Source organism: Globicephala melas, chromosome 13, assembly GCF_963455315.2.
Source record: "Globicephala melas chromosome 13, mGloMel1.2, whole genome shotgun sequence".
NCBI lineage: Eukaryota > Metazoa > Chordata > Mammalia > Artiodactyla > Delphinidae > Globicephala > Globicephala melas.
The window spans coordinates 63410145-63436974 of record NC_083326.1 but is presented as its reverse complement, the minus strand read 5'-3'; the positions used below and the strand labels follow the sequence as shown (position 1 = coordinate 63436974).

General features: G+C 53.7%; 1 protein-coding gene across 5 annotated transcripts in view; it reads left to right on the top strand.

Moving 5' to 3' along the window:
* Positions 1-5113: 5113 nt before the first annotated feature.
* KLHL22 (kelch like family member 22) overlaps positions 5114-26830 on the top strand; it is a 26630-nt gene continuing 4913 nt past the window's right edge. Inside the window, exons 1-5 of one of the 5 annotated variants that reach the window (XM_030836359.2) lie at positions 5114-5187; positions 7863-8128; positions 13209-13374; positions 16149-16867; positions 21166-21358. In XM_030836359.2, coding sequence (XP_030692219.1) covers positions 7902-8128; positions 13209-13374; positions 16149-16867; positions 21166-21358 — 1305 coding nt within the window. In that variant the 5' untranslated portion in view covers positions 5114-5187; positions 7863-7901. Of the gene's footprint in view, positions 5188-5246; positions 5269-5415; positions 5921-7399; positions 7772-7862; positions 8129-13208; positions 13375-16148; positions 16868-21165; positions 21359-26830 lie in introns of those variants that run through there. The other 4 variants (XM_060283168.1, XM_030836358.3, XM_030836354.2 and 1 more) reach the window with 4 other exon arrangements.

Below are 26830 nucleotides of genomic sequence, written 5' to 3'. Positions count from 1 at the left end.
TGGCCCTGGTGGCTGTATCAGTTAGCTAATGTATTATATTGAGCATATAATGAGGCTCAAGGTTCACTGGAAGACACACTTTTCACTGTTTTGGACCTAGTTGGTTCTAACCAGTTTATATCCTCGATGGCTGTGTCATTCTTTTAAAGGTTGTGCCCTGCCCCCTTCCCTACTGTCTCACATCCACTTTGGTTCTGCTTTTTCACAATTGAAGATATGCCACAGTGGGTATCCTCCACTACGCTGTCTCACTTCCATCTGGAGTATTTCTCCAATGTAGATACCCAGAAGTGGCATTGTTGGCTTGCAGAGAGCCACTGTACATTTATTTAAATGTTAATAGCTACTACCAATTGTTCTAGGTATCAGTTATCTAGTGCGGCTGCATAAGAAATTACACCACAGCCAAGTAGCTAAAAACAACAATAATAAACATTCATTATCTTCCACCCTTTCTCTGGGGAATTCAGGAGAGGTTGAGCCGGGTGCTGGCTCAGTCTCTCTTGAGGTTCCAGGCAGATGTTGGACTCCTTCCAAGGACCACAGTCCTCTGATGGCCTGGCTGTGGTGGAGGATCTGCTCCCAAGGCAGCTTGCTCCTAGCTGGCAAGGTGGTGCTGATTTTGACAGAGGTCTCGGGTCCATGCAGGCCTCTCCTCAGGGCTGCTTGAGTGTCTTCATGACATGGTGGCTCATGGCCCGCAGACAGAGCAAGACACAGGTGCAATGCCTTTTATAGTCACACACGTTTCCTTCTGTCTCATTCTGTCCCTTAGAACCAGTCACTAAGTCCAGCCCGCATTCAAGGGGAGGAAGGAAGATTGGGTTTTACCTTTTGGAGGGAGGAGAGTCAAAGATTTTGCACGCATCTTTTTTTTTTTTTTTTTTTTTGAGGTACGCGGGCCTCTCACTGTTGTGGCTTCTCCCGTTGTGGAGCACAGGCTCCGGACACGCAGGCTCAGCGGCCATGGCTCATGGGCCCAGCCGCTCCGCGGCATGTGGGATCTTCCCGGACCGGGGCACGAACCCATGTCCCCTGCATCGGCAGGCGGACTCTCAACCACTGCGCCACCAGGGAAGCCCTGCAGGCATGTTTTTAAACCACTACTAAGCTCCAAATTGGCTGTTCTAACTTACATTTCCATCAGCAATGTATGTACTTTCCCACCCTCACCAACTGCTGCTTCATCTCCCCCTACTTTATATTTCGCCATGTTGATGTTGACAAAGACTCTCCTTGAGCAAACTTTAGTCAGCTCCTTTGAGTGCTCTTGACTAGGCCTCCGCTGTGGCACCTGTCCCGTTCTTGGCCTGCCTAGCCCAGCCTAGGCAAACCATTCTGCCCAATCAGTTCAGGGAGAATCCCCCCCACCCCTGAAATCTGATCAAGTTCCTCGTCCCCCACTCTGGATAACCCCATTGGGCCAGTGTAGTAAGAATCCCCCACCCTTGATGTCTCAAGTTAATAATTTTTGGGGGGCTCCCCACCACACGGCATGCGGGATCTTAGTTCCCGGACCACGGATCGAACCTGTGCCCCCTGCAGTGGAAGCGTGGAGTCTTAACCACTGGACCGCCAGGGAAGTCCCTCATGTTAGTAAGTTTACATCCAACGACCCCCTCAGCCTGCTCCTTTGCTTTACATCCCCAGCTATCTTTGCTGTATCCAGAGCTGAGCCTGAGCTCTCCCCTACTGACAACCCCTGATTGCAATAGTCTTCCTGAATAGTCTTTCTTACGGTTTTAACAAAAGTCAGAATAATATTTTCTTTAACAGTGTAGGAAAATGTGGTGTAGCATTTGCATTTCCTGAGTATTAATGTGATTGAACTCTACTTCCTTTGTTTACACCCTCTGGGACTTCCTCTTCTGTGAGTTTGCAGTAAAGATCCTTTACCATTTTTCTGGTTGGTTGCCTTTCTAATTATTGATTTTTTAAAGTTTTTTATTAAAAAAAAATCCCTTATACATTTTGAATAATAATCTTTTGTAGGTTATGTTGCAAATACATTCATTGATATATGTTGTCATTTGCATTTTTTTACTTTCACTGATACTCATGATTCTCTCAGGTATTAAGTTATGTATTTGTCCCTCCTTTTATTTTTATTTTTTTGGCAGTGCCACACAGCATGTGGGATCTTAGTTGCCCAACCAGGAACTGAGCCCGTGACCCCCGAATTGGAAGTGTCGAATCTTAACCACTGGACCACCAGGGAAGTCCCTGTTTTTGTCCTGTTTTGAGTGTTAACTGTTCATGTTCATTTCCATTTAATTAATGGAATCAATATCGTTTATTGTTTTGTATGAAAAAAAACTTTTATTTTTTGGCTGCACCACGCAGCTTGTAGGATCTTAGTTCCACAACCAGGGACTGAACCCTGGCCCTGGCAGTGAAAGCACCAAGTCCTAACCACTGGACCACCAGGGAGTTCCCTGTATGAACTTTTTATATACCATTTGCCACTTGCTGCCAATTTCCTCAATTGTTTTTTGTTTGTTTAGGATGGCTGTGATCAAACTGTTGTGCAGGCAAATGCATTGGTCTTTCCTTTAAGATGTTTCTGTTGTGTTGAGACTTCAAATCTTCCTTTATCTATACCAGTCCTTTTATTTTTAAAAATAAATTTATTTATTTATTTTAAACAACAGTGTTCCACTTTTTTTAAAATTAATTAATTAATTTATTTTTGGCTGTGTTGGGTCTTTGTTGCTGCACCCAGGCTTTCTCTAGTTGCAGTGAGCGGGGCTACTCTTTTTTTTTCAATTTTTTTTTAAAAATAAATTTATTATTTATTTATTTATTTTTGGCTGCATTGGGTCTTCATTTCTGTGCCTGGGCTATCTCAAGTAGCGGTGAGTGGGGGCTACTCTTTGTTGCGGTGGGTGGGCTTCTCACTGGGGTGGCTTCTCTTGTTGCGGAGCACGGGCTCTAGGCGTGCGGGCTTCAGTAGTTGTGGCTCACCGGCTCTAGAGCACAGGCTCAGTTGTTGTGGCGCACGGTCTTAGTTGCTCTGTGGCATGTGGGATCTTCCTGGACCAGGGACTGAACCCGTGTCCCCTGCATTGGCAGGCGGATTCTCAACCACTGTGCCACCAGGGAAGTCCCTATATCAGCCCTTTAACCAGTCTCTCTGCTTCTGATTTCTCTCTACTCCAATTCCCTCAACTTGTATTTACTTAGCACCTACTGAGCACCAGGCCAGCCCTGTTCTCTGTGCAGTGCAGGAATACAGACATGAAGAAGCAGATAAAGCTTGTACCCTCAGGGAATGGAGGATTTGCTAGGAAGCAAACACATCCCTGGCAGGACACCCCACTTCTGAGGCCTCCCCCACCTTGCCACTCCTCTCCTTGTGAACGTTACTGTAGGGGAACCACAGACTTGATCCAGGTGGATTTTGAGATGATGGTCCCTCCAGCTTAGAGAAAACTGGGGCATGTCCTCTCCCCTGAGTCCTGGCCAGTGGCTCCCCTTGCTCCTGACCTCCTCCCCTCACTCATCCTCATGCTCCCCACCTGCCAGCTCCTCTCTCCTACCCTAGAGGTGTCCTCCTTCAGTCTCTCCCCTCACACTGTCGTCCCATCTGTCCTCTAAGAGGTTGGGCCTCTGAAGCCTGTCTTCCTGTCCTCACCTCCTTTCACACCTCAGTCACTGCAGGCTGGCTTCTGCCACCCCGAGGAAAGGCCTCCCCTACCCCTGGCCCCATTGGGCCTTTGAGATGACTCCTCCCCTGTCCCCTTTGGGTGCCCCAGAACACCACTGTGCTCTGCACTCAGCCCACCCTCCTTTTCCCCACACCTGTTCTGACTCGCTGTATCACCTCCAGAAGTGCATGACTCCCCCAGAAAGGCCCTCAGCTGGACATCTGCAGCCTCCTTACTGTCCTGGGGCCATGGTGGGTCTTGTCTTTCCCTAAACCTGCTCCTGCTCCAGGCTCCTTGTGACAAGGATAGCCCCACTGTCCACCGCCATGTCTTGGGCTCACCCCTCTTCACCCATCACTCCCCAGTACTAGGGAACCTGCCTCCCTCCCCAAGTTTCCAGCTAGCACTGTCCTTTGACCTCACTCCCTGTCCACCTGAGGCCACAGCTTCCCTGATGCCCCCTCCAGTCTAGTCTCTGCAACAGGTGCTGGCATCTGCCGCCCAGGCTGAAGGCTGAAGGCTGCCTTCAGGGCCACATCCATCTCTGGAGGTTCGGGTCTGGTCTCTAACTTTCCTTCAGGCTCAGAAACTCCTGGCAGCCTGCCAACAACTCGCTTGGCTGCATCTGTCCTCCATTCCTCTGCTAACACTGTCCCCTTCCTGGAATGCTTTCCCGCTCCCCAAAAGTCATCTGTTACACAGCTGGAGGGTTATCACCTCCGTAAGCCCTCCTGGAAGCCCTCTCCCATTGGGAACCTCCGCTCCTCGGCTGGCCCTGTCTCCGAGTCCTCTTTGGAGCCACACGCAGCTGTCTACGCTCAGCCAGGACAGTGCTTCTCTTTCACTTACTTTCTCCCTCTTCCACGTTCGCTCACCGTTTTTTTAACCTCGAGCCATCCCCAGCCACATGCTCCTCCACAGCTCCCCACCCTCCGGAGGCGGCCATCACCCATGAGCCTCGGAGGATGGGGTCCTCTGGGGGTGAGGCGGAGAAAAATGAACGCAAGAGCCGCCGGTTGTAGTGGTGGGACCCGGCTGCGGGCTGGGGAGCGGATTTACTCCACAACCTCGATAAACAGGAAAACACCTGTTCACACTGGCGGCGTTTTATGTCCCTGCCAGCATCCAGCAGGGGGCGGGCGATTCAGGGGACCCCGAGGAAGGGACCGAGGGGAGGAAAGAGGAAATGGATTTACAGTGCCCCACCCTCGCCAGAACGCATTCCTTCACGTCCTCCTTCCCGTCCTCATTCTTTTTGCGTTCTGCCGCGCCCGGCGCCGGGGTCGGGAAGCGAGCGGAGACTCGGCCTCCAGGGAGTCTAGCCTCCGCCCGGGCCCCGCCCTCCGCTCCGCCCCCACCTCCGCCGGGCCCACGCCCTCTGCCCCGCCCCTGCCAGAGCCACGCCCTCCTCTCCGCCCCGCCTCGCCTCCGCCCGCGTTCGTCCGGCGCCTGCGCAGTGAGGCCACGTGACGCCCGAGGCCCCGCCTCGCGCGCCCCGCCCCGCCTCCACGAGTGCGGCCTCAGCGTGCGGCGGCGCCAGGTGAGCTGCAAGCGCGGGCCGGCGGGGATCTCGGCGCGGGGCCGGGGCCGGGCTCGGGCCGGGCGCGCGGGGCGCGAGCGCGTGAGGACGCGGGCGGGGGCGCGGGCCGGGCGCGGACGGGGCCGGGGTGGGGGCGGCGGCCTGAGGCGAGCCGGCGGCCTGACGTGGCGGGGGCGGCGGGCGGGACCCCCGAGCGCGGCGGGTTCGGAGCTGAGGGGCCGCGGGGACGCCGGCGTCTGGGCCTCGGGTGGGCCTGTCGCCCCCGCGGGTCCGCGCGCGTCCTTCGGAGCCGCGGCCCCTGCGCTGCGCCGGCGGCCCTGCAACAGGCGGCCGGTCGGGCGTAGTCCCCCTGGCGCGACCTTGGACCCCGGCATGCCAGCCTCGGCCCCTCAGCCGGCCCAGGTTCGGCTCCCGCTTGCTGCACGGATGGACCTGGACGGCCCCCGACAGCCCCGGCGGCCGCGCTGTCAGTGCGACGCCTCGGCCCGGAGCGCCGGCCGCTGGTCTGCCCACTCCCACCCCGGCTCCGAGCCCAGCGCTTTCCGCCCGGGCGCGTCCCTACCCCGCTCCGGCCTCCGCGCCGCGATGGTCCAGAACGCATCCCATCCGCACCCGACGCGGGCCGTCCCCTGGGAAGTGGGACCCCCTTTCCCTTTGTTGCAGACCTTGCTTCGTGCTGCCAGGGACTGGGCTTCGTGGAGGGCAGACGCTGGGGCCCTGCAGAGGACTGAGGGTGCCTACTCAGTAAATTGTGTTGAGTTGAACATTGTTCAGAGATGCTTCCGACTCTGTCATCCATGAATTCATGAAAATTCATTTTACGTCCTTCAGTTTGTATCTACTTGGGACATAAAACCTCCTTCCTGCTCCCTCCAAAGCTCTGAACTGAAAAGCACTGAACGCAGGGCCTTGCTTGCCGTGACTAGAATCGGGGACGTTATGGGGCCGAGGGTAGTTAATCTAGGGAAGGGCTTCATCATAGAGGAACCTGGGTAAAATGAATAGGAGGTCGAGGGTGCCAGAGAGTGAGCCCGCAAGAACATATTTTATTTCAGAAAAACAGGCATGGGAAGGGAATCGCAAAAGATGTGCAGCATTCCACTTAATATTTTATTCTTTGAAATTTTATGAATTAGCAAAACGAAGTTGCACTGTGAAATGGTGTTTTTCATCTAAGTCAGCAAAGATAAAAAAAAAAAAAACAACGCTATTGGTGTGCTAGACAGTGGTTGCAATCCGGTTCTCATACTTTGCTGGTGGAGAATAAATTGGTACAACCTCTACGGAAGGCAATTTGGCAATATCTATTGAAATGTCAACTGCACATTCAAATTAAGATGATCTAGCAGTTCTATATCTAGTAAATGTTCCTCATTTAACTGCTATATATATGGCAGATCTCAGTGACTTTCAGTGCAAAACTGTTGGCAACAGCAAACAATTGAAGGAAACCCAAATGTCTCTCTGAAAAGTATTGGTTAAATAAAATACGGTTATACATACAATGGACTGTGGGTGGGACACGAGGTTATCATGTGTAAAAGCTAATAAAAAGGGGGAAATTTTGTTCTACAGCTCTGCCTGCAAATGCATAGGTGCTACCTGGAAGGGTGACAGGAAAGTTGAATAGCTTCCTCTGGGAGAGGATCTGGTTAGGGGGCATAAGTGGGAGGGAAATTTAAGTTTCATAATACAGTATACCTTTCTGTTTTATAGTAGAGTCTATTTTTCCTTTTTTCTTTCCAGGGTCCAGTAGGGGATTGAAAAAGAAGCACATTTGGGGAGGGGATAGTGGAGGAAAGTGAGGTGGGGAAGGGAGATGTGGCAAGTGGTCCGCTGGCTGGCAGTGCTGTGGCCTGGAGAGTTCACAGCTCAACCCCACAGGTCGGTGTAGGACTGGCTGCCCCCAGTCACTTGTGGTTGGCTTGGAGTGCTTGGTCAAAATGTGTTTGCAGTAGCTGGTTTTACTCATGGGGTTTCTGAGGCTCCTGTTCAAATCAGTTTGCATTTTTTTGAACATATTGACTCAATTATTAGAAGTTAAGCTTGAATTTAAAAGACAATGCAGACAATCTTGAATGTACCAAATTTACTTGAAGTTACAGTGCTTGGCTCAAAATCTCGGTAAAAGAAGGTAGGGCCTGGAACCCTCCCCTGTACCACCATCTAGGCCTGTTGTCTTTTTTATTCATCCATTCCTGTTGCGGGGGGGGGGGGGACCAGTGTTCTTTCCCAATAGAAGAGAGGAAGAGCCCTTGAGAACCTCCTCTGTGCTCCTGCTTTGTTTTCATCCTTTAGGAAATTTGAGAATGCCCTGAGGGGCTGGGTGCTTGTAGTCCCCTTTTCTCAGCTGAGGGGCTTGACACTCAGGTTCACCACACTGAGTCCACCGTGGGGCTGGGTTTCCTGCCTGGGTTGGTCTGTCTCTAGAACCCTTTTGTTTCATGGTGATGCTGAAGCAGATAAATGGAAAGGAGAATCTTGGCAATGAAGAGACACAGGTCAGGAGAAAGAAGGCACCAAGTTTGGACAGCAGTGGGAGGGGAGAGGGAATTAGAGGTTTGAGACCACGGGGAAAGCACAGGTGAGCAGGAGGGAGGGACCCGAAAAGCTGGCCAGCCCTGCACAAGCTGCGCTGCCTCCCCGGCTCATTCCTCGCCCCTGTGTCTTGGCAGCTGACAGCCGCGGTGCTGAGGTTGGGAGCGGTGGTCAGGATGGCGGAGGAGCAGGAGTTCGCCCAGCTCTGCAAGTTGCCGGCACAGCCCTCCCACCCGCACTGTGTCAGCAACACCTACCGGAGCGCACAGCACTCTCAGGCGCTGCTCCGGGGGCTGCTGGCTCTGCGGAACAGCGGCATCCTCTTTGACGTGGTCCTGGTGGTGGAAGGGAGGCACATCGAGGCCCATCGCATCCTGCTGGCTGCGTCCTGCGATTACTTCAGGTGAGTCTGCATAGTAAGGTAGCAGGGATGCTGGCTGCACCAGGTGGACGCCTTGGCACCCCGGGCTTCTCCCGCTTCTCGCTGTGCAGGCGTAGGGGGCTCGGGGTCTGTTTTTCTCTCAGCTGCCCCATCTCTGGGGCATGTGCTCCCTTTTTTTTTCTTTTAAAGGCGGTATGCTTGGCTTTACTTATAATATTGTATTTTCTAGAATGAATTTTCTACTATAAGTACAGTATCTTGGTGTGAAACAGATTTTCTTTCTACTTTACTCTGGCTACCCATCATCTCATTTAAAAAAATTTCAAACCTATGGAAACATTGAAAAGAATAGTATCACAAACACCTGGACACCAGTTGTTACCATTTTGCCGCATTTGCTTTCACTGCCTTTGTAACACACGCCTTTTTTAAAAGACGTTATGATGCTTTATGCCTTAGACTTTTCAGCCCCACCCAGTGTTCTTGTAAAACCGTCAGGAAGCCCATACGGGCCCAGGGACCTCTGTGGGGGCCGAGGCAGGTGGTCAGTACCGTATGCATGTCGTCCACACCAGCTACGTGATGTGGAGTCACTCCGTTCGCACCCTCACCTGGCCATCCACCTCTTGCTCTCACCTCCTCATCCCTTGGGCCTCGGCCTCCCACCCTCCCTGTGGGTTTTCTGTCCCCTGAGTTTTTCATGACCTCCTACGTGACGCCAGCCCAGCCCTGAGCACATTGGGCAGAGCTGGTGCCACCATCCCACTTGAGACCTGAGACCCTCTATTCTGTCTCCCATTCTGTTTGGTTCTTTTGTCTTCAAGGCTCATTTGTAGTTCTTATCTTTTAACTTTAGGAACTAATGAGCAAAATATTTCTTTATGGTTAAGTGCTTCCTGTTCTCCAGAAGGAGTTTATGGAGAGGGTGACCTAGTGGTTAGTGGTGCCTTAGAGCAAACATGTCCAGGGACAACAGTGTCCCTTCAGTTCATCAGGATTCAGCTTTTACAAGCTTTGAGAAGACAGGGCAGTGGGCAGGGCAGAGTTGTGGGAGGCCTTAGGGCCCAGAAGTTCAAGCACTGGAGTCCTCCTGGCTTAGGGCCTCCTGGACACACCGTCGAAGCCCTTCAGGTGGAGCTTCTCTCCCCACGCAGGCCATCCTTTCACTGTCACAGTCATGGTCCTCTTCCTAAAGGACAGTTACTGGTGCCACCTCTCCCTTCTTGGTGGAAACACTCTGTGTCTCCCCACATCCTCCAGGAGCGATTCCTGGCCCTTTGGCAGCCACTTCCAGCGGGTCTGTCCTGGGAGGTGTTCCCCTCTCAGGCCCAGTCACTGTGCAGGATGACACCCCCTCCCACTGGGACCAGGGAGAACCCAGACTCATCTCTGGTATGTGCATATGCAATGATGATTCCCAAGCTTTAGTGGGTTTATTTCCTTATTATTCATTTCAGTTACTGACTCAGGTTGAAATGATAAAGGGTTTTTCCCAGTGAGGCTGCTGAAGATATCTGATGTGGGCAGGGGTGGAAGGAAGGGCTTTGGAGGGCAGTGGGCCCATGGCTGGGCCCTGTAGGGGACGCCCTGTGGGGTGTCTGCCAGGTGCTGAGCGGTGTCCAGCCAACACACGGAAAGCTGTAGTTCCTTATGAATCAGAGTGTGTGAAATGCTCCGTGAGACCTGGGCATGTGGAGCAGTAGACGCCCGCCTGCTGGGCCTTGTTCGTGGAAGGACAGTTGGTTCCGTGTTAGGAAACCTCTCTTCCAGTGCGAGGCCCTAATCAGCCTGAGGCGACCTGGCGTGTGGCCATCCACAGACAGGTCAGCAGGCATGTGGTCACATCCAGCATCCACTGCCACAGCTGAAACGCTGCTGGAATTGGAAATCGTGGAAAGCACCACTTTATCCCTGCCCTCCCACCTCACCCCCATGGTAACCATTTATAAACGTTCCTTATCATCCACACTATTTTCCCTTGCAAATCCTAGTTCATAATACTCAAACCTCAAAGCTCTGATACTCAAAGTTGTTTTGTTTTCTAATATGTTGCTAAAACTTGTCAAGTGTCCTCTGGAAGTCTCCCGGAGCTGGTTTTTCTGTTTTTGTTTTGTTTTGTTAAAATATTTATTTATTTATTTATTTACGCATGCATGCATGCATGCATGCTGTGCTGGATCTTAGTTGTGGCAGGCGGGATCTTAGTTGACACACGTGGGATCTAGTTCCCTAACCAGGGCTCGAACCCGGGCTCCCTGCATTGGGAGCGTGGAGTCTCACCCACTGGACCACCAGGGAAGTCCCTCCCGGAGCTCTTTTGTTTGTGGATAGCTGTCCGATCTGTCCAGTCGTTGATCTTTGAGGGGGGAGGCAGAAGTTGGATTCTCCTACATTGCCAGCTTTTTAAAAGTCTAAGTTTGGCAGAAATTCATTAAACCACGAAACCCACCCTGAACTGATATGAGGGTACTTTTATATGTGTCCTACTTAGCATGGGTCTTTGTACATTTTGGTTTGGAAATATTGAGGTGTTTGGATTTGATTTAGACCCTATGGGGGGTAGCGTGACATCATATGTGGCACAGATAAGGGTTTCTCCAGGTGAAACGTTCTGAATTCTGAAACACACTTGACCTCAAAGGTTTGGAAGAGGGGTTGGGGGCTGGTACAAGCTGGCACAGGAAATGTTCTCCCCACCTCATATCCGAGGCAGCTCACTGGCACCTTGTGACATCTGGTTATGACATCCTGGCAGTAGAGGTGGCCCGGGTTCTCTTTGTGGTCTGTGCTATCTGTGCCCGTCTGCTGGGAACTTGGTGAACATCCTTTAAAAAAAAAAAAAAAAAACCCTGTAGAATTTACCATCTTAACCATTTTTAAGTGTACAGATCAGTAATGTTCTTTTTTAAAAAATATTTATTTATTTATTTGTTTGTTTTTGGCTGCACTGGGTCGTTGTTGCTGCTTGCAGGCTTTCTCTAGTTGCGGTGAGTGAGGGCTCCTCTTTGTGGCGGTGTGCGGGCTTCTCATTGCTGTGGCTTCCCTTGCTGCAGAGCATGGGCTCTAGACGCGCGGGCTTCAGTAGTTGTGGCACGCGGGCTTTAGAGCGCAGACTCAGTAGCTGTGGCTCATGGGCTTAGTTGCTCCGTGGCATGTGGGATCTTCCCAGACCAGGGCTCAAACCCGTGTTCCCTGCATTGGCAGGCGGATTCTTAACCACTGCGCCACCAGAGAATTCCCTGGATCACATTCTGTAATTCTGTTTTTCATTTTTTGAGGAACCCCATACTGTTCCACAGCAGCTGCGCTAATTTACATGCCCATCACCGATGCACAGAGGTTCCAGTTTCTTTAAATTGGTAAGACAGAGTCTAACAGAAAATGGGCAAAGCATCTGGACTGTTTGGAAAAGAATATAAAAACAGCTGTTAAACCTGTGAAGAGAGCCTCTGTGCCATTGTTTACAAGATTTCTCCCTTGCCTCCTGGCAGTTGGAGCAGCATCTTCCTCTGGTTCTGAGGATGTGGGGGACAGGCTCCCCGCACACTGGTGGCGCTACCTGACAGGCCGTGGGCAGTGCCATCCAAGTGCGTGTGTATGAAACTCTTTGACCCAGCAGTTGCTTTCCTGAAATTAATCCTGGCGTTCACATGAGCAACAGCTCGTGGGCGCAAAACCATCCACTGGGAGAAATAACAGGAGATTAGAAGTAACCCAGGTGGACCCCGGCAGGAACGGTTAAATCAGTTGTGATCACCTTTACAGAGAGGGGCAGCGCTGTGTGTACGGATGATCGGGGCTGTTTCCAAGGTGTCCTGTGAAGTCGAAACCAGGTGGGGATTAAGGCGCGGCCACTGCCTCTGGGGATAGTGCCACCCTTGGAGGGGGGCTGGTGACCAGAGCACCCTTTCGTGTAATTTAGGTCTTGAGAGAGAGAGGGAGGGGGAGGGAGAGTATGTGTGAGTGTGTGTGTGTGTGTGTGTGTGTGTGTGTGTGTGTGATATAAAATGTGACAATAGCCACTCTGTCACCTCCGTGTTGCTGTCATATTTCAGCCCAGATTCCTCCCCTGACTGCCAGCCTCCTCCCTCCAAACACCTAACTGACACCCCTGCTGAGATGCCCTGGGGCACCCACAGTGTTGGAGCCACAATGGAACTCCCACTGCCCTCTCTTACTCCGGTCCCGCCAGGTGTCTTCCTGCCCAGCCTGGGTTCCTCCTGTGCTCTCCTGGGTTCCCTCCATCGCTTGTTCTCTCCTCTCGGCCCCAGGGTGGTCTCTACTCCAGCTCCCCAGCCGTGTGGCCTCCCCAGCCCTGCAGGAGCCTCCCTGCCTCTGCTCCAGCCTCTCCACTCTGGCCAAGGAGCCCAAGATCTGAAGTTCCTCTGCTCAGGCCTGTGTATGACTCGCCGAGAGCACCTCATTTGCCTTGGTTTTGGTCCAGACCCTACCCTGCCCCGGGGGTAGCAGGACCTGGCCCAGGCTCACCTCCTGCCTCTTCTTCCTCGCCCTGCCTGCCTGCCTGCAAGCTCTTCCTGGCCCTGGGCCCTGGGTGCCTGCCACCTCCACTTCCTCATCGTGGGCCCTTCTGCCATCGCTCTCCAGCCACTCTTCTCCCGCCCTGGGCACTCCTCGGTCAGATGCCCTGTTGTGGTCCTTGACAGTGATTCCACCACCGGAAGTGCCCTGTGTCTTCGTGTCTGTCCTCTGGCATTAACTCCATGCACATAGGGATCCTGCCACTTCACTTCACTGTTGTCGCATTGGCTCTGTGCACGGTTCCTGGTGTTTAGTGGCTGCTGGGTACGGAGCTGCTGAGCGGAGGACGTTTACTATTTGTTTCCCATTCATTTATCCTTTCACCGCGTGCCCTGGGCTGCGGCTGTGGCCCAGGAATTGCACGGGTGGATGCAGCAGAAAGCACGCTGGACATGGTCCTGCCCGCAGAGGCTCACGTGCAGCTGCTGGGGCACATTAGATGGATATTTCCAGAACAGCTGCCAAGCTTGGTCAGGAGCTGTGGGCGCTTCTGGGTGCCCCTCCTCTGCGGCCTGGCGTCCTAATGGGTGTAACCCTGCCATCTCCTTTCTTCCCTTTGCAGAGGCATGTTTGCTGGGGGGCTGAAGGAGATGGAGCAGGAAGAAGTCCTGATCCACGGCGTGTCCTACAATGCCATGTGCCAAATCCTGCATTTCATTTACACGTCCGAGCTGGAACTCAGCCTGAGCAACGTCCAGGAGACGCTGGTCGCCGCCTGCCAGCTTCAGGTGAGGCTCCTGGTCTGAGGCAGGCAGAGCCAGGCCCAGACGGGTCCCGGGTGCCCGCCAGGCAGTGGTGTGAGGGTGGGCGGTGAGCCCTTTGCTCTCGAGAGTGTCGGCAGGCTCCTCGTTTGGCTCAGAAGACAGCTTTTCCCTCGTGTCCTGAAACTGGAATGAAGTCTTAGGCCGAGTTCCTTATCCTGACCTTTTATGAGGTCAGAGCACGTCTGGGGCAGTAGGAAAAGCAGCCTGTTTGGGGGTGTCTGGAGGCTCCCCACATGGCGGGGCCCTAATAGCCCTGTGCCTTTACTCTCAGTGGCGGGTGGGCAGGTGGAGCTGAGCCAGGGCGGCCTTCATGCAGAAGTTCCTTCTTTTACTCAGAGAGCTCCTCTGTCCCCATGTCCTGTCCCCTCATTGCTGCTCTGGGGACCACACCTCCAGTAGCCAGCCGCCCCCAGAACCTCTCCCCCTGTGCTCGCTGTCGGCGTCACCCCCCCTCCCCAGCACACCGCACACTGCCTTGCTCCCTGCACCGTGTATCCCACAGCCACTCTGCTAGCGCCAGGCTCTCCTCTATGTCCACCTTCGTCCTCTGGGTCCATGTCTGGACGAGTCATCCTTGTGAACGTGACCGTGTTCTCTGTTTCCCTGCCCTCGCCTCTGTCCCGGCCTCCTTCTCTCCGTTTCTTCCTCCCAGCTGGGCTCTGCCTTCTGCTGCATCCGTCGCTGGCTCAGAGACCTGCTGCCTCCCCTCAGACCTCAAGGCAGAGCCATGGCTGGTGCTTGGGGCAGCCCGGCTTGGTTTTGTTTTATTTTTAACATACCGGGCTTCTATGCAGTGTTGTTGTTTGTTTTTGTTTTTGTTTTGTGGTACGCGGGCCTCTTACTGTTGTGGCCTCTCCTGTTGCGGAGCACAGGCTCCAGACGCGCAGGCTCAGCAGCCATGGCTCATGGGCCCAACCGCTCCGTGGCATGTGGAATCTTCCCGGACCGGGCCACGAACCCGTGTCCCCTGAATCGGCAGGCGGACTCTCAACCACTGCGCCACCAGGGAAGCCCAGTTTGTTTGTTTGTTATAAATTTATTTATTTTTGGCTGCATTAGGTCTTCCTTGCTGCGCGCGGGCTTTCTCTAGTTGTGGCGAGTGGAGGCTACTCTTTGTTGCAGTGTGCAGGCTTCTCACTGCGGTGGCTTCCCTTGTTGCGGAGCACGGGCTCTAGGCACACGAGCTTCAGTAGTTGTGGCCCGTGGGCTCAATAGTTGTGGCTCCTGAGCTCTAGAGCGCAGGCTCAGTAGTTGTGGCTCATGGACTTAGTTGCTCCACGGCATCCAGGGCTTGAATCCATGTCCGCTGCATTGGCAGGCGGATTCTTTTTTTTCTTCTTTTTTGGCGGTACGCAGGCCTCTCACTGTTGTGGCCTCTCGCGTTGCAGAGCACAGGCTCCGGACGCGCAGGCTTAGCGGCCATGGCTCACGGGCCCAGCCGCTCCGCGGCACATGGGATCTTCCCGGACTGGGGCACGAAAATGTGTCCCCTGCATCAGCAGGCAGACTCTCAACCACTGCGCCCCCAGGGAAGCCGCAGCAGGCGGATTCTTAACCATAGAGCCACCAGGGAAGCCCCGCAATGTTGTTTTTAAAGCAAGTTTTACTTGGTGTAACAGTTCCGAGTCCACAGGCCCACCAGGTCATGTTTGTTCATGTAGCCAGTGGCTGTTGGTGGCCTGTCTCCCATGTGCTGTGCCCTTCGTGGTATCCCCAGGGACGTGGATCTGAGTGTCGGTGAGACTGTATCCACTGGGTCACCCCGAGCAAATGAGTTCCCTTCTCTGGGCCTCTCGTGGGCCTCCTGCATGGGGCAGGCCGGGCGATTCCTTGGTGAGATTCCCTGCCAGAGGTCCCTGCGCTGAGACAAGGATGAGGGACCTTGACCTTGCCAGGGAGGGCAAGACAGTCCCTGGTTCTCAGGAGCTGCTCCTCAGGCCCACTCAGGGCTGTCAGCCCTCACCTTCCACCCAGAACCTGGTGCTCAGCTCCTGGCCTCTGAGAGGTCAGAAGTAATATTTTAGGCAGAAGAGGCCAAGCAGAAGCACCTGCTCGGGAGGAAATGGATGGTCGAGTGAAGACCCTCAGGACCTAAGGAAGCAGCACGATGGGGACGTTCCTGGTGGGGGAGACACACGCCTGGCACTTTGCAGGTTTCCATTCAGCCTTCAGCATGTCACCTGGCAAGCACCAAATGTCTAGAACCAGAAAAAATAAAAAGACTTTAAACATTTATTAATAAGCTTCAAATTCCAGCAGAATTAGTTTTCATGTAATGAATTTGTTGATGGTGCTGGATATGAGAGGTATTCCCATTTTGAGAAATTCTGAAATCCAGTTTTCCTGCAGAACTTAGCAGCCCCTGAGCAGCCTTTCCGGGCCCTTGCCTTGCCTCCTGGGTCCTTTGGTTACCTAATCGCAGGGTGTCCTTGCCCCACAGTGTGGTGGCTGTCCTGCTGCTTGCACTTCTCTGGAGATCCCGTGCTTTTGATCCAAAGGGAGCTGGCGTGTGTCAGGTGGTTCCTCGCCACGTCATCCCTGTTTTACAGACGAGGAGGCTGAGGCTTAGAGACCACCTCCAAGCCCAGACTTAAGCCCCGAAATGCTGTGAGCCCCGGGCGTGTCCAGTGTGGCGGGGAGTGGGGCCGGCGGAGCCTGTGAGCCCCACCCGCACCTCCGCGCTAGGTCCCGCACCCAGACGCTTTGCCTGGGCTTGAATGTATGTGTTCTGTTCACAGATCCCCGAGATCATCCACTTCTGCTGTGACTTCCTCACGCCCTGGGTGGATGAGGACAACATCCTTGACGTCTACCGGCTGGCCGAGCTCTTTGACCTGAGCCACCTGACCGAGCAGCTGGACGCCTACATCCTCAAGAACTTCGTGGCCTTCTCGCGGACTGACAAGTACCGCCAGCTGCCCCTGGAGAAGGTCTATGCCCTCCTGAGCAGCAACCGCCTGGAGGTGTCCTGCGAGACGGAGGTGTATGAGGGTGCCCTGCTCTACCACTACCCTCCGGAGCAGGTGCAGGCTGACCGGCTCCCGCTGCATGAGCCACCCAAGCTCCTGGAGACCGTGCGCTTCCCCCTCATGGAAGCCGAGGTCCTGCAGCGGCTGCACGACAAGCTGGACCCCAGCCCCCTGAGGGACACAGTGGCTGAAGCCCTCATGTACCACCGGAACGAGAGCCTGCAGCCCAGCCTGCAGGGCCCACAAACCGAGCTGCGCTCGGACTTCCAGTGCGTCGTGGGCTTCGGGGGCATCCACTCCACGCCGTCCACTGTCCTCAGCGACCAGGCCAAGTACCTGAACCCGCTGCTGGGGGAGTGGAAGCACTTCACCGCCTCCCTGGCGCCCCGCATGTCCAACCAGGGCATCGCCGTGCTCAGCAACTTCGTGTACCTGATTGGAGGGGACAACAATGTCCAGGGCTTCCGCGCTGAGTCCCGCTGCTGGAGGTAGGGGCCCTCGGCCGGGCGGCTGCCCAGAGGGTGGCTTCTGCCAGGCACGTGCCACTGGCCAACGCAGTCATCCTCTTGAACAGGTCTGCGCCCGTTCTGTGGGCGCAGGTTGATGGGAAGAACATGGACGGCGGTGAGATGAGGAAGGGGGCCCGTGATCCCTCCTCCCGCTCTTGTCCCCCCTCCTCAGAAACCCCCTCGCCCCTCAGCACACCCCACCATCTTGTGGGTGAGGGGCTGGGATGGGGTGTTGTGGCAGGGAGGAGGGGACCAGGCCTGGGAGCATGGCCACCTTGCCTCTCTCTGCTCTCACACCCCTGGTCCCAGCTTCCCCTCACCTATCCACTTAGCTCTGCTCTCGTAACCGCACAGGCTCCTGGTGGAGGGTGGCTTCTGTCGCCCTGCTCCCCTGAGTGCACAGTCCTCAGCCTGGGGGGCAGGGAAGGCCCACAGGCAGTGCTGAACCTCAGACCAAATTCCCCCCACCCCCCAGCCCCTAGGCCCTGTCATCAGCCATGTGCTGGGTGTAAGGCCTCGGGAGGCCATGGTTTCTTTCAGTCTGCGAGGCTGGGATCCCATAAATCCATTTCATTGGTCAGAGCAAGGAAAGTGGGGCAAATCTCCACGGCCTCCACTTCCAGGAGGTTTCTAGGGCCCCCTCCCCTGTACTTTGGTTTGATCTTAAGGTCTGGTGCCTGGGGGAAGTTTCTGCCCCCCACAAGCTGAAAGATGGCACTGCAGAGAGAAAGGGGTTGCCAGCTGTGGCAGCAGTGAGCTGAAGCCAACTGCGTTCCTGTTCCTGCTCCGTCTTGGGGGTGGGGTCAGGCCTGGCCGTGCCCCTTGGATGGGAGCCTGGGGACCCCAAGCCAGGAGGAGACCCCCATCCGTCGACCTCCTCTGCTCTCCCCACCCCAGGAAGTGATCACTTTTGTCACACTGGTGAGACCCAGAGCTTGGCAGCTCTTTGTGGTCAAACGGGAGGGGGCCCAGTTCAGAAGGGAGGAAACCATGCCTTCATCGTCTCCCTGACCTGACGCGTACTCGGGGGGCGTGGGGGTGGTGGCAGTCCCATGTTCAGGCCTCCCTCCTGCCAGGCCTCGAAGGGCTGCCACTTCCAGCTGGAGGGCCAAGGCCAGATCTTCAAAGCAGACACTCTAGAGTCCTGTCATGAGCTGCTGACCTCTGTCTCTCAAACCCGGTCTGTTTCCCTTTTGTGAACATGTGCTGTGAGACCCACCAGAACTCTGGAAGGTGCTGGTGTCAGCCTCCGTGATTGACAACCACAGCCTCAGACTCCACTCGGAGGTTGGGTCACTGTTGGAGGCGGGGTCAGGGAGACCTGCCGGGCAGGCTGCGGTGCGGAGCGGCTGGTGAGCTGTGGGGAGACCCGGGGTCTCATCTCTATGGAGTGAAAGTTTCATTCATCTCCTGGTGGACTCTTCACACTGCTAGGTGGATCTTAATTTGAGTTAAGAGTCTGGTTCTCTGCCCTTTCCTCTCAGTTCACCGCCCTTAGAATCTACAGGCTGTCAGAATATAAGAAAACAAGATTTTGCAGTAAATTAGCATTTGCGTTTTGAGGAGTTAGGGACTTAACAGGTTGTAGCGTGTGAAAAGGTAGCTCTCTCGGAGCACGTTGCCTCCGAGCTATGACACTTCTCTTTTCTTTCCTTGATTGCATCTGTGTTGCCCACGTGACTAGGGCACCTTCCCACAGCTGCAGCTCTGCACCCCTACCCGGTGGTGGCCAGTCCATGTTGCCACATGCCCCGACCCTACATAGAGTGATAACATGTTTTTGTCCTTAGGCATTTTCATGACTATTAATATTTTAGAGTATGTTTCAAAAAATGTTCCTAACTGTAATGGACTTCATCAATAATCATGGGAAGGCTTAAGTCATGGAAACACGTGAGAGCAATCACTAAGTTTAATAAGGCCTCAGAACATTCTCATGCCAACCCTAGGTTTCGCCTGTGAGTTTGCAGTAGGATGGTCCAGAGTCAGCATTAAAGTGACTGAAGGATTTGAATCCTTATATGCAATGGTTTAGTTTATTTCTATTAGGAAAAAAATATTACTTGAGGACTTATTCTGACAAAGTGGAAAATTAAACCAATAAAGAGGAAAATGTGGGATACAGAACATGGTGGAGAGATAAGAAATCAGCAAAACTGTGGTTATGTCTGAATTATTGATGTGGTGTCTGTATGTATGTGTTTGTGTGTGTGTTTCCTTAACTGACAACGCAAATCCAGATGAACCCAGCCCAGGGTGCTGTGAGGGCAGGAGGCCAGAGGAAGCATCTGGAGGGACTCGTCTCCCTGGTGAAAATGGGGCAGAAGAGACGCATGTGAAATGTGAACAAGCCTTGTGCACAGGAAGGCTGTGGTAGGCGCCTTCCTGCCCTGGGCTGCCTGTCCCAGCTGGACGTCCACCTGGCAGGGCCCGGTCACTCATTCTCAGGCGCCCTCCTGGCCCTGCTGTCTCCTTCTGTCACTTCTCCTCCCCGGCACCTGTCCTTATGTGGAGACTTGGCTACTCTGCTCCCTTTGGCCTGTTTCCCAACCTACAGTGGAAAGGGGGGCCCTGGGTGCCAGCGCCAAGAGCCATGGCTGGTCCACGTTGGGGGCAGTGATGTTTGTTGAGTGATTCCACCACTGGTGACCTCGCCCCTCCTTCCCTTCCCTGAGCGGACAGTGTGTGATCTGCCCTGAGCCAGGTGCGCCACCAGGTCTGGGAAGACAGACATGGACCACGGTCCTTTAAGGAACCCTTGTCACGTGACTTGACCCTCGTGATCCCTCATGGTAGATTTTCTAGGCAGGCAGCATAACCCCATGGGTGTGGAGCTGAGTGAACGTCGGGACAGTAAAACTGATGGCCAGATATGCCCAGACCTGGGTCTGCGTGGCCCAGGTGCCTGTCCTCTCTCTCTCTTGGCCCGTTTCCTGTATTCTCGGCTGGCAGGGAGGGGCTGTGGCAGGAAGAAGCGGCTGTTGAGTGCACTTAACTTGTTTTGGGGGTGAAAGCTGAAATGGGGGCGTCTGGCACAGGCCAAAGAAAACTGTCTGCTTCAGAGCTGGTCTTATGGTGGAGAATTAAACACTTACCAGAGAGAGGCTGTAAGTGTGCAGGGGCCATGCATGGAGTGAGGGGGCTCCAGAGGCCGACACTCAGCTGCCGGTGCCGGAGTTGGGGGCGGGGTTGGCAGGGAGCCAGGGGAAGAGTGGCCGCGGTAGGGGATGAGTGGGCTTGGGGCCTCGGGCTCACGGGCCCTGGCCCTCGAGGCTCTGTGGTCACCTGTGTCCACTCAAACAGCACACTGGCCTCATGCCCAGCAGGGTGCCAGGCCTGGGGCCTGGAGAGATGGGGCAGGGGCTGAGTCTGGGCTTTGAAGGGCCTCAGCTGCTGGGCTCAGGCATGTGAGGATTTGGGTGTGAGCAGGGGCTTGGCTGGTGAGCGAGGCGTGGGATGTAGGGAGCCCGGGGGTCCACGTGGGACCAGTGAGCAGCCAGCTGGAGGTGGCAACGGGCATTAGCAGTGTGAGGAGAGAACGTGGGGTGGCCGCGGGCTGTCCCGGAGTGGCTGAGAAGACCGGGCTGAAAAGTGAAGCCCTCTGGAGGCAGGAGAGGGCAGGGCTGGGGGGAGGAGCAGCTCCATGCTGGGGGCATAGAGGAAGCTGTCGCATGGGGGTTAGACTCTTTTACGAAGTTTGATGGGGTGAGGTGAAGGCAGGGCTGTGACAGGGACAGTTGCGTCCCCTTGAAAGGGGCATGGAGGTGGCCCGACGTCAGGAGAGCGAGCTTTGGTGATGGTGCTGGGCTCAGCAGAGGTGGGCTTCTCTCCCCTCCCCTCTTCGCAGGCCTCTGTCCTGGAATCCCGCTGGGGAGGGCGGGAACTGCACACAGGAGATGCACAGGCAGTGGGGGACGGGGGTCAGGTGGGCTGTGATGGGAGCCTGGCGACCAGCCTGAGGGAGTGCTGGCGGGAGGCCTGGAGGCTGTTGTGCCCAGTCGTCCAGTCGAGAGGCCATGATTGGGGGCGTTCCTGATTGAGAGCAGGGCCATGGGGATTTTGAGGTGAGACAGGTGAGATCGAGGTGGCTGTAGGAACAGCCATTGGGCAGCTTGGAGTGGACAGTGGAGGGTCTAGAAACCACCGTGAGGTCACACCTGGAGGGCCTGGCGCTGTGGGCGGAAACCCAGGAGGCTCCGAGCCCCACCCTCCAGGCTGGGGGAGGGGGTGCTAGGGGAGGGGCTGCTTGGTGACATGCTGTTCTCTCTCCCCACAAGGTACGACCCGAGGCACAACCGATGGTTCCAGATCCAGTCGCTGCAGCAGGAGCACGCCGACCTGTGTGTGTGTGTCGTGGGCAAGTACATCTACGCGGTGGCCGGCCGCGACTACCACAATGACCTGACCACTGTGGAGCGCTACGACCCTGCCACCAACTCCTGGGCCTACGTGGCCCCGCTCAAGAGGGAGGTAAGGAAACCCCTCCCATGGGGCCCTTCTTCGGCTGCATTGCTTCCTGGGCTGTGTGGAGGGAGTGGGAGGCACGCCCAGGGAGACCGGCCGATTATCAGAGCCCTCTTCCCTCCTTGGACTGTGCCCTAAGATTGGGGCGGGGGACTCCTGAGATTGAGCCAGCCGCCTCAGGAGAGACCTCTTTCCCCAAAATTCCACCCCCGTCTGGGTCTCGCCACCTTGGCCCGGGTAGCTGCTTTAACCCTGCAGTCAAATGTGGACAGAAGCCTTCCCCTTCTCTTCCTCAGCACAGCTGAGATGAGCTGGAACAAGTCCAGAGATGTCAAACCTGAGGGATGCGGGAGGCAGGGCCCAGTGGCCTCAGACCTCCCCCCAACCCCCCACCAAGGACGGGGCCTTCAAGAAGCCAGAAACACTTTAGAAGTTATATTTTACATGTTTGTTTGTTTTTTTAAATCATGTGTTTTCTACACAATACTTTGGTTTGTTCCAGCTTGAAGATGTGAAAAATACGTTCATTGTGCAAAAGTGATGCTTTAAGGGGGTATCTCTCTCACCTTATGGGCTTGCGGTGCTGAGACCCTGGTCCCCAAACCAGACATGAGACCCCAGGGCAAGAGGGGGCCTTGCTGGTCCCTGCTGCACCTCGGGTCCCAGTGCCTGTGAGCACCACTGGGCACCCTGACTCCCCCAGCGGAGAAGATGGCTCTCCTCCGGGCCCCGCTGCACCGGCCCCGAGGCCTTGGCAGGAGCTACTACCTCCCTGACCCTCTTTCCTCCCCTCCCCTCCTTTCCCCTCCTTACCTATCACCCTTTCCTGAGCCCCAGGGCCTTAGACTCCAACTTCGGGAGCCCAGGGGTCTCCCTGATGGGCCCAGCTCCTCTCCACAGTCCGCGAGGCTCCAAGGAAGGCCCAGGGCTCCCACTGCAGTTCCTCCCAGGCAGGGAAAGCCAGCCTGCCTCCTGCTCCTCGGCCTCTTTGGGGAGGAAGCCCCGCTGGAGGGCACTCCCTGCCTGTTCAGAAGAGAGCAGGTTTTTCTTGGGAAAGACCAGGGGTCCTTGAGACCTAGTGGGCGGTGGTGGACCCTGAGCTCTGTCCTGGAGGGGAGTGGGGGAGGGGCTCCAGGGGCTCTTTGGACGGCGGGGAGGCTGCACTTCTCAGCGTAGCCACAGAGGGGCAGCCTCAGCCTTCAGCCAGCTTCTCCCTGGTGTCCAGGTTCCTAACTTCCTTCATCCGTTCGTTCCTTCAGCAGCTATTTATTAAGCACCTTCTGGATACCAAGTCCTGGGGATCCAGTGGTGATAAAAAGTGACCAAGGTCCTCCCATGGTGTTTGCAACTTAGTGGGAGAGACCACTCTCAACCGCTGTGAACAGATGAGTAAAGGACCTTGAGAGCCGAGCTGAGTGGTGCTTAAGGAGGGGCTCCGGCAGGATGGACCTCGCTGGACTGTTTGGGGAGTGTCCATCTGAGGAGATGTCAGTGAGACCAGGTCCACGGAAGACAGGCAGCCATTGGGAGAGGCAGGAAGGACCTTCCAGGCCGGGAGGAAGAGGGGAAGCATGGGGAATGCATGTGAAGAGAGGGTGTTAGGGGAGCAGGGCCAGGGCACTTGGGTGATCGGGACAGAGGCGAGGGTGGTGTGGGCTGTGGTGGAGGCTGTGGGGGACGAGGGAGACAGGCAGATTCGACGTGTCGCTTGGAGGTAAACTGACCAGACTTGCTGATGGGTTAGGAATGAGAGGACATGGAGACTCCCAGGCCACCCGTGTGAGCAGCTGTGTGGTGGCTAGGCCGCTCTCTCAGAGCACAGGTGGGCTCGGGAGTGAACAGGAAAGGAGGGGCTCCATGTGGAAAGTGACAAACATGAGATGCTGGGGTCATCCGGTTGAAAGCCAGGCTCGGGGATGTCAGCCTAGAGATGGAGATGGGCGGTGCTAGCCATGGGCAGGGTGATCAGCTCAGGAGCAGGGGCGGTGCCAGGCCAGAGGAGGAGCAGAGAGGCAGGGGGCCCATGGGTCTGGAGACGTGGGTGTGCAGCCACTGCAGAGGCCTTCAGGGTGTCTGCAGGGCCTGTAGTGGGGCGGACCCCTTCCTCCCTCCCTCCCTTCCTCCCTCCCTCCCTCCCTCCCTCCCTCCCTTCCTCCCTCCCTCCCTCCCTCCCTCCCTCCCTCCCTCCCTCCCTTCCTCCCTCCCTCCCTTCCTCTCTCCCTCCCTTCCTCCCTCCCTCCCACCTGTCTCTCAGGGTCCCACCCACGTGGCATCCTTAGGAACTGGTCACTGATGTGCCCCCAGTGGACTGAGAGCTCCCTGCCCCAGCAGTGGGCAGAGTCCTCCAGTCAGAGGTTCTCTTCTGCACGGCCCAGACCTGAGGGTGGCCATCCCATGCTTTTGGAGGAGAGGAAGGAGGTCTCGGCAGAAGCCCTTCTCTGCTCACTTAAAAACCTTCCCAGAGAACTTGCACCTTCAGAAAGGTAGAGTAGATGTGTCCTTCTTGGTTCCTCCTGCTCAGTACAACACAGAACTCTGGACGTTATGTGTAAAGACTCAAAAAGGTTGAAAGAAGATGGCAGACCAGCTAGGGATCTGGGGACCTGAGGATACCTTGATCTGAATGAAAATGAAAAGACAACATGTCAGAACTTCCCTGGTGGTCTAGTGGTTAAAAATCTACCTTCCAATGCAGGGGACTCGGGTTTGATCTCTGGTCGGGGAACTAAGATCCCACATGCCGCGGGGCAACTAATCCCATGCACGTCAACTAGAGAGAAGCCTGGGCGCCGCAATGAAAGATCCCACATGCCACAACGAAGATCTTGCATGCTGCAACTGAGACCCAATGCAGGGCTTCCCTGGTGGCACAGTGGTTAAGAATCTGCCTGCCAATGCAGGGACATGGGTTTGAGCCCTAGTCTGGGAAGATCTCACATGCTGCAGAGCAACTAAGCCCATGTGCCACAACTACTGAGCCCGCGTGCCACAACTACTGAAGCCCATGCTCTGCAACAAAAGAAGCCACCACAGTGAGAAGCCCGCACACCACAACAAAGAGTAGCCCCCACTCACCACAACTAGAGAAAGCCCGTGCTCAGCAACAAAGACCCAACGCAGACAAAAAAAAGACCCAGTGCAGCCAAATAAGTAAATAATTTTTTTTTTTTAAAAGAAAACGTCAAATTTTGTGGCACCCCAGCTACAGCTGTGCTGAGAGGGAAATTTGTAGCACTAAAAGCATACATTAAGGAAGGAAAAAAAAAATCTTAAATCAGTAATCTAAGCTCCTCAAGAATCTAGAAAAAGAAAAATAAGAGCAGAAAGAAACCCAAAGCAAGCAGAAAAAAAGAAATAATAAACACCAGAGCAGAAATCAATGAAGTTAAAAGCAGAAAAACAGAGAAAGTCAGTGAAACAACTGGGTCTTCCACAAGATCAATAAAATTGACAAACTTCTAGGAAGCCCGACAAAGAAGAAAGAGAAGACAATTTAAAATATCAAGAATGAAATGGGAGCATTACTGCAAACCCTGCCAACGTCAAAAGGATAATAAGGGGATACTGTGAACAACTCTACGTGTGTAAATTCGACAACTTAGATGAAATGGACCAGTTCCTCAAAAAACACAACCTACTACGACTCTCACAAGACTCAGTAGAATATGAATAGGCCTATACTTGTTAAGGAAATGATTTGCAGGTCTAGATAGTTTAATTGGAGAATTTTACCAAACAGTTAAAGAAAAGTTAATACCAATTCTGCATGATTTTTTCCCCAGAAAATAGAAGAGGGGGAATACTTCCCAGTTCATCTTCTGAAGTTAATATTACCCTGATACCAAAACCAGATAAAACAGTCCCCCCGCAAAAGAACAAGTCTGTCATAGATACACATATATATGAATGTTCTTAACTAAATATTAGCAAATAGAAGCTCCTCTCCCTGCAAAAGAAATTCATGACCAAACGCTGGTTCCATATTTGAAATTCAGTCAGTGTAATTCACTGTCTTAAAAACCACATGATCATATCAGAGCAGAAATAGGATCTTATAATATTTTGCATCTATTCATGATCAAACTCTCACAAAGTAACAATAGAAAAAAATAACAGAAGAATTACCTTGACACGATGAGGAGCATCTACAAAACTCCAACCACTACGTTATACTTACTGGTGAGGACTGAATGGAATGCTTTCTCCTAAGGTAAGGAACAGGACAGGGATGTCTGATCTCACCAGTCTTATCACAGTCCTGGAGGGTGTAGCCAGTGAAATAAGGCAAGAAAAGAAAACGCACACAGGTTGAAAAGGAAGAAATAAAACTGACTCTACAGATGACAAAATTGTCAAAAAATCTAAATGTACCCCCCCAAATTCTTGCATTAATAAGTGAGTTTAGTAAGATTGCAGGATATTATATAAACATATAAAAACCAACTGTATTTTTGTATACTAGTAATGAACATGTTGACACTGAAAAATACAACACCACTTACAGTTGCGCAGAAATGAAATGCTTAGGTATAAATCCAACAAAACATTTTTAGGATTTATATGCTGAAAAGTATAGGTGCTGATGAAAGAAATAAAAGAAGATGTAAGTAAATGGAGAAACATATCATGTTTATGAATTCCAAGACACAAAGATGTCAGTTCTTCCCAAATTGATATATGGTATACAGCACAGTTCCTATGAAAATCCTAGCAAGAGTTTTTGTAGATGTAGATGAGATTCTGGAATTTATATGGAAAGGCAAAGGATCTAGAATACTCCAAGTAACTTTCAAGAAGAATAAAGTGGGAAGACTCCATCTACCTGGTTTTAAGACTTACTACGTATATACTTGATACAGTAATTATGACTGTGGTATTGGCAGAGGGATAGAACCGGAGATCAGTGGCACAGAATGAGAACTCAGAAATAGACCCACAGAAACATGCCCAGCTGAGTTTTGACAAAGATGCAAAAGCAGTTGAATGGAGGAAGGATTACCTTTCCACAAGTAGTACTGGAGCAACTGGACATCTATAGGCAAGAAAATGGACATCGACCCAAGTCTCACACCTTACACAAAAATTGGCTCAGAATGGTGCACGGACTTATGTAAAATACAAAACTCCACAGCATTTAGAGAAAGTAGAAGAAAATATTCGGGGTCTGGGGCTAGGCAGTGAGTACTTAGACTTGACCCCCAGAGCATGACTCATAAAGAGAAAAAATGATAAATTGGACTTCATCAAAATTGCAGAACTTTGCTCTGCAAAAGTCCGTTAAGAGGATGAGAGGAAGCTGCAGCATGAGAGAAAATGTTTGCAAACCAGTACCTGGGAGAGGACTAGGATCTAATATGTGTAAAGAACCCTCAAAACTCGTTGGGAAACACACACACGGGGACCCGCTGGAAAGAAGGCAGAAGACGGGAGGAGACGCTTCAACGGGGAGGATGTAGACGTGCAGTTAGGGGATGCAGA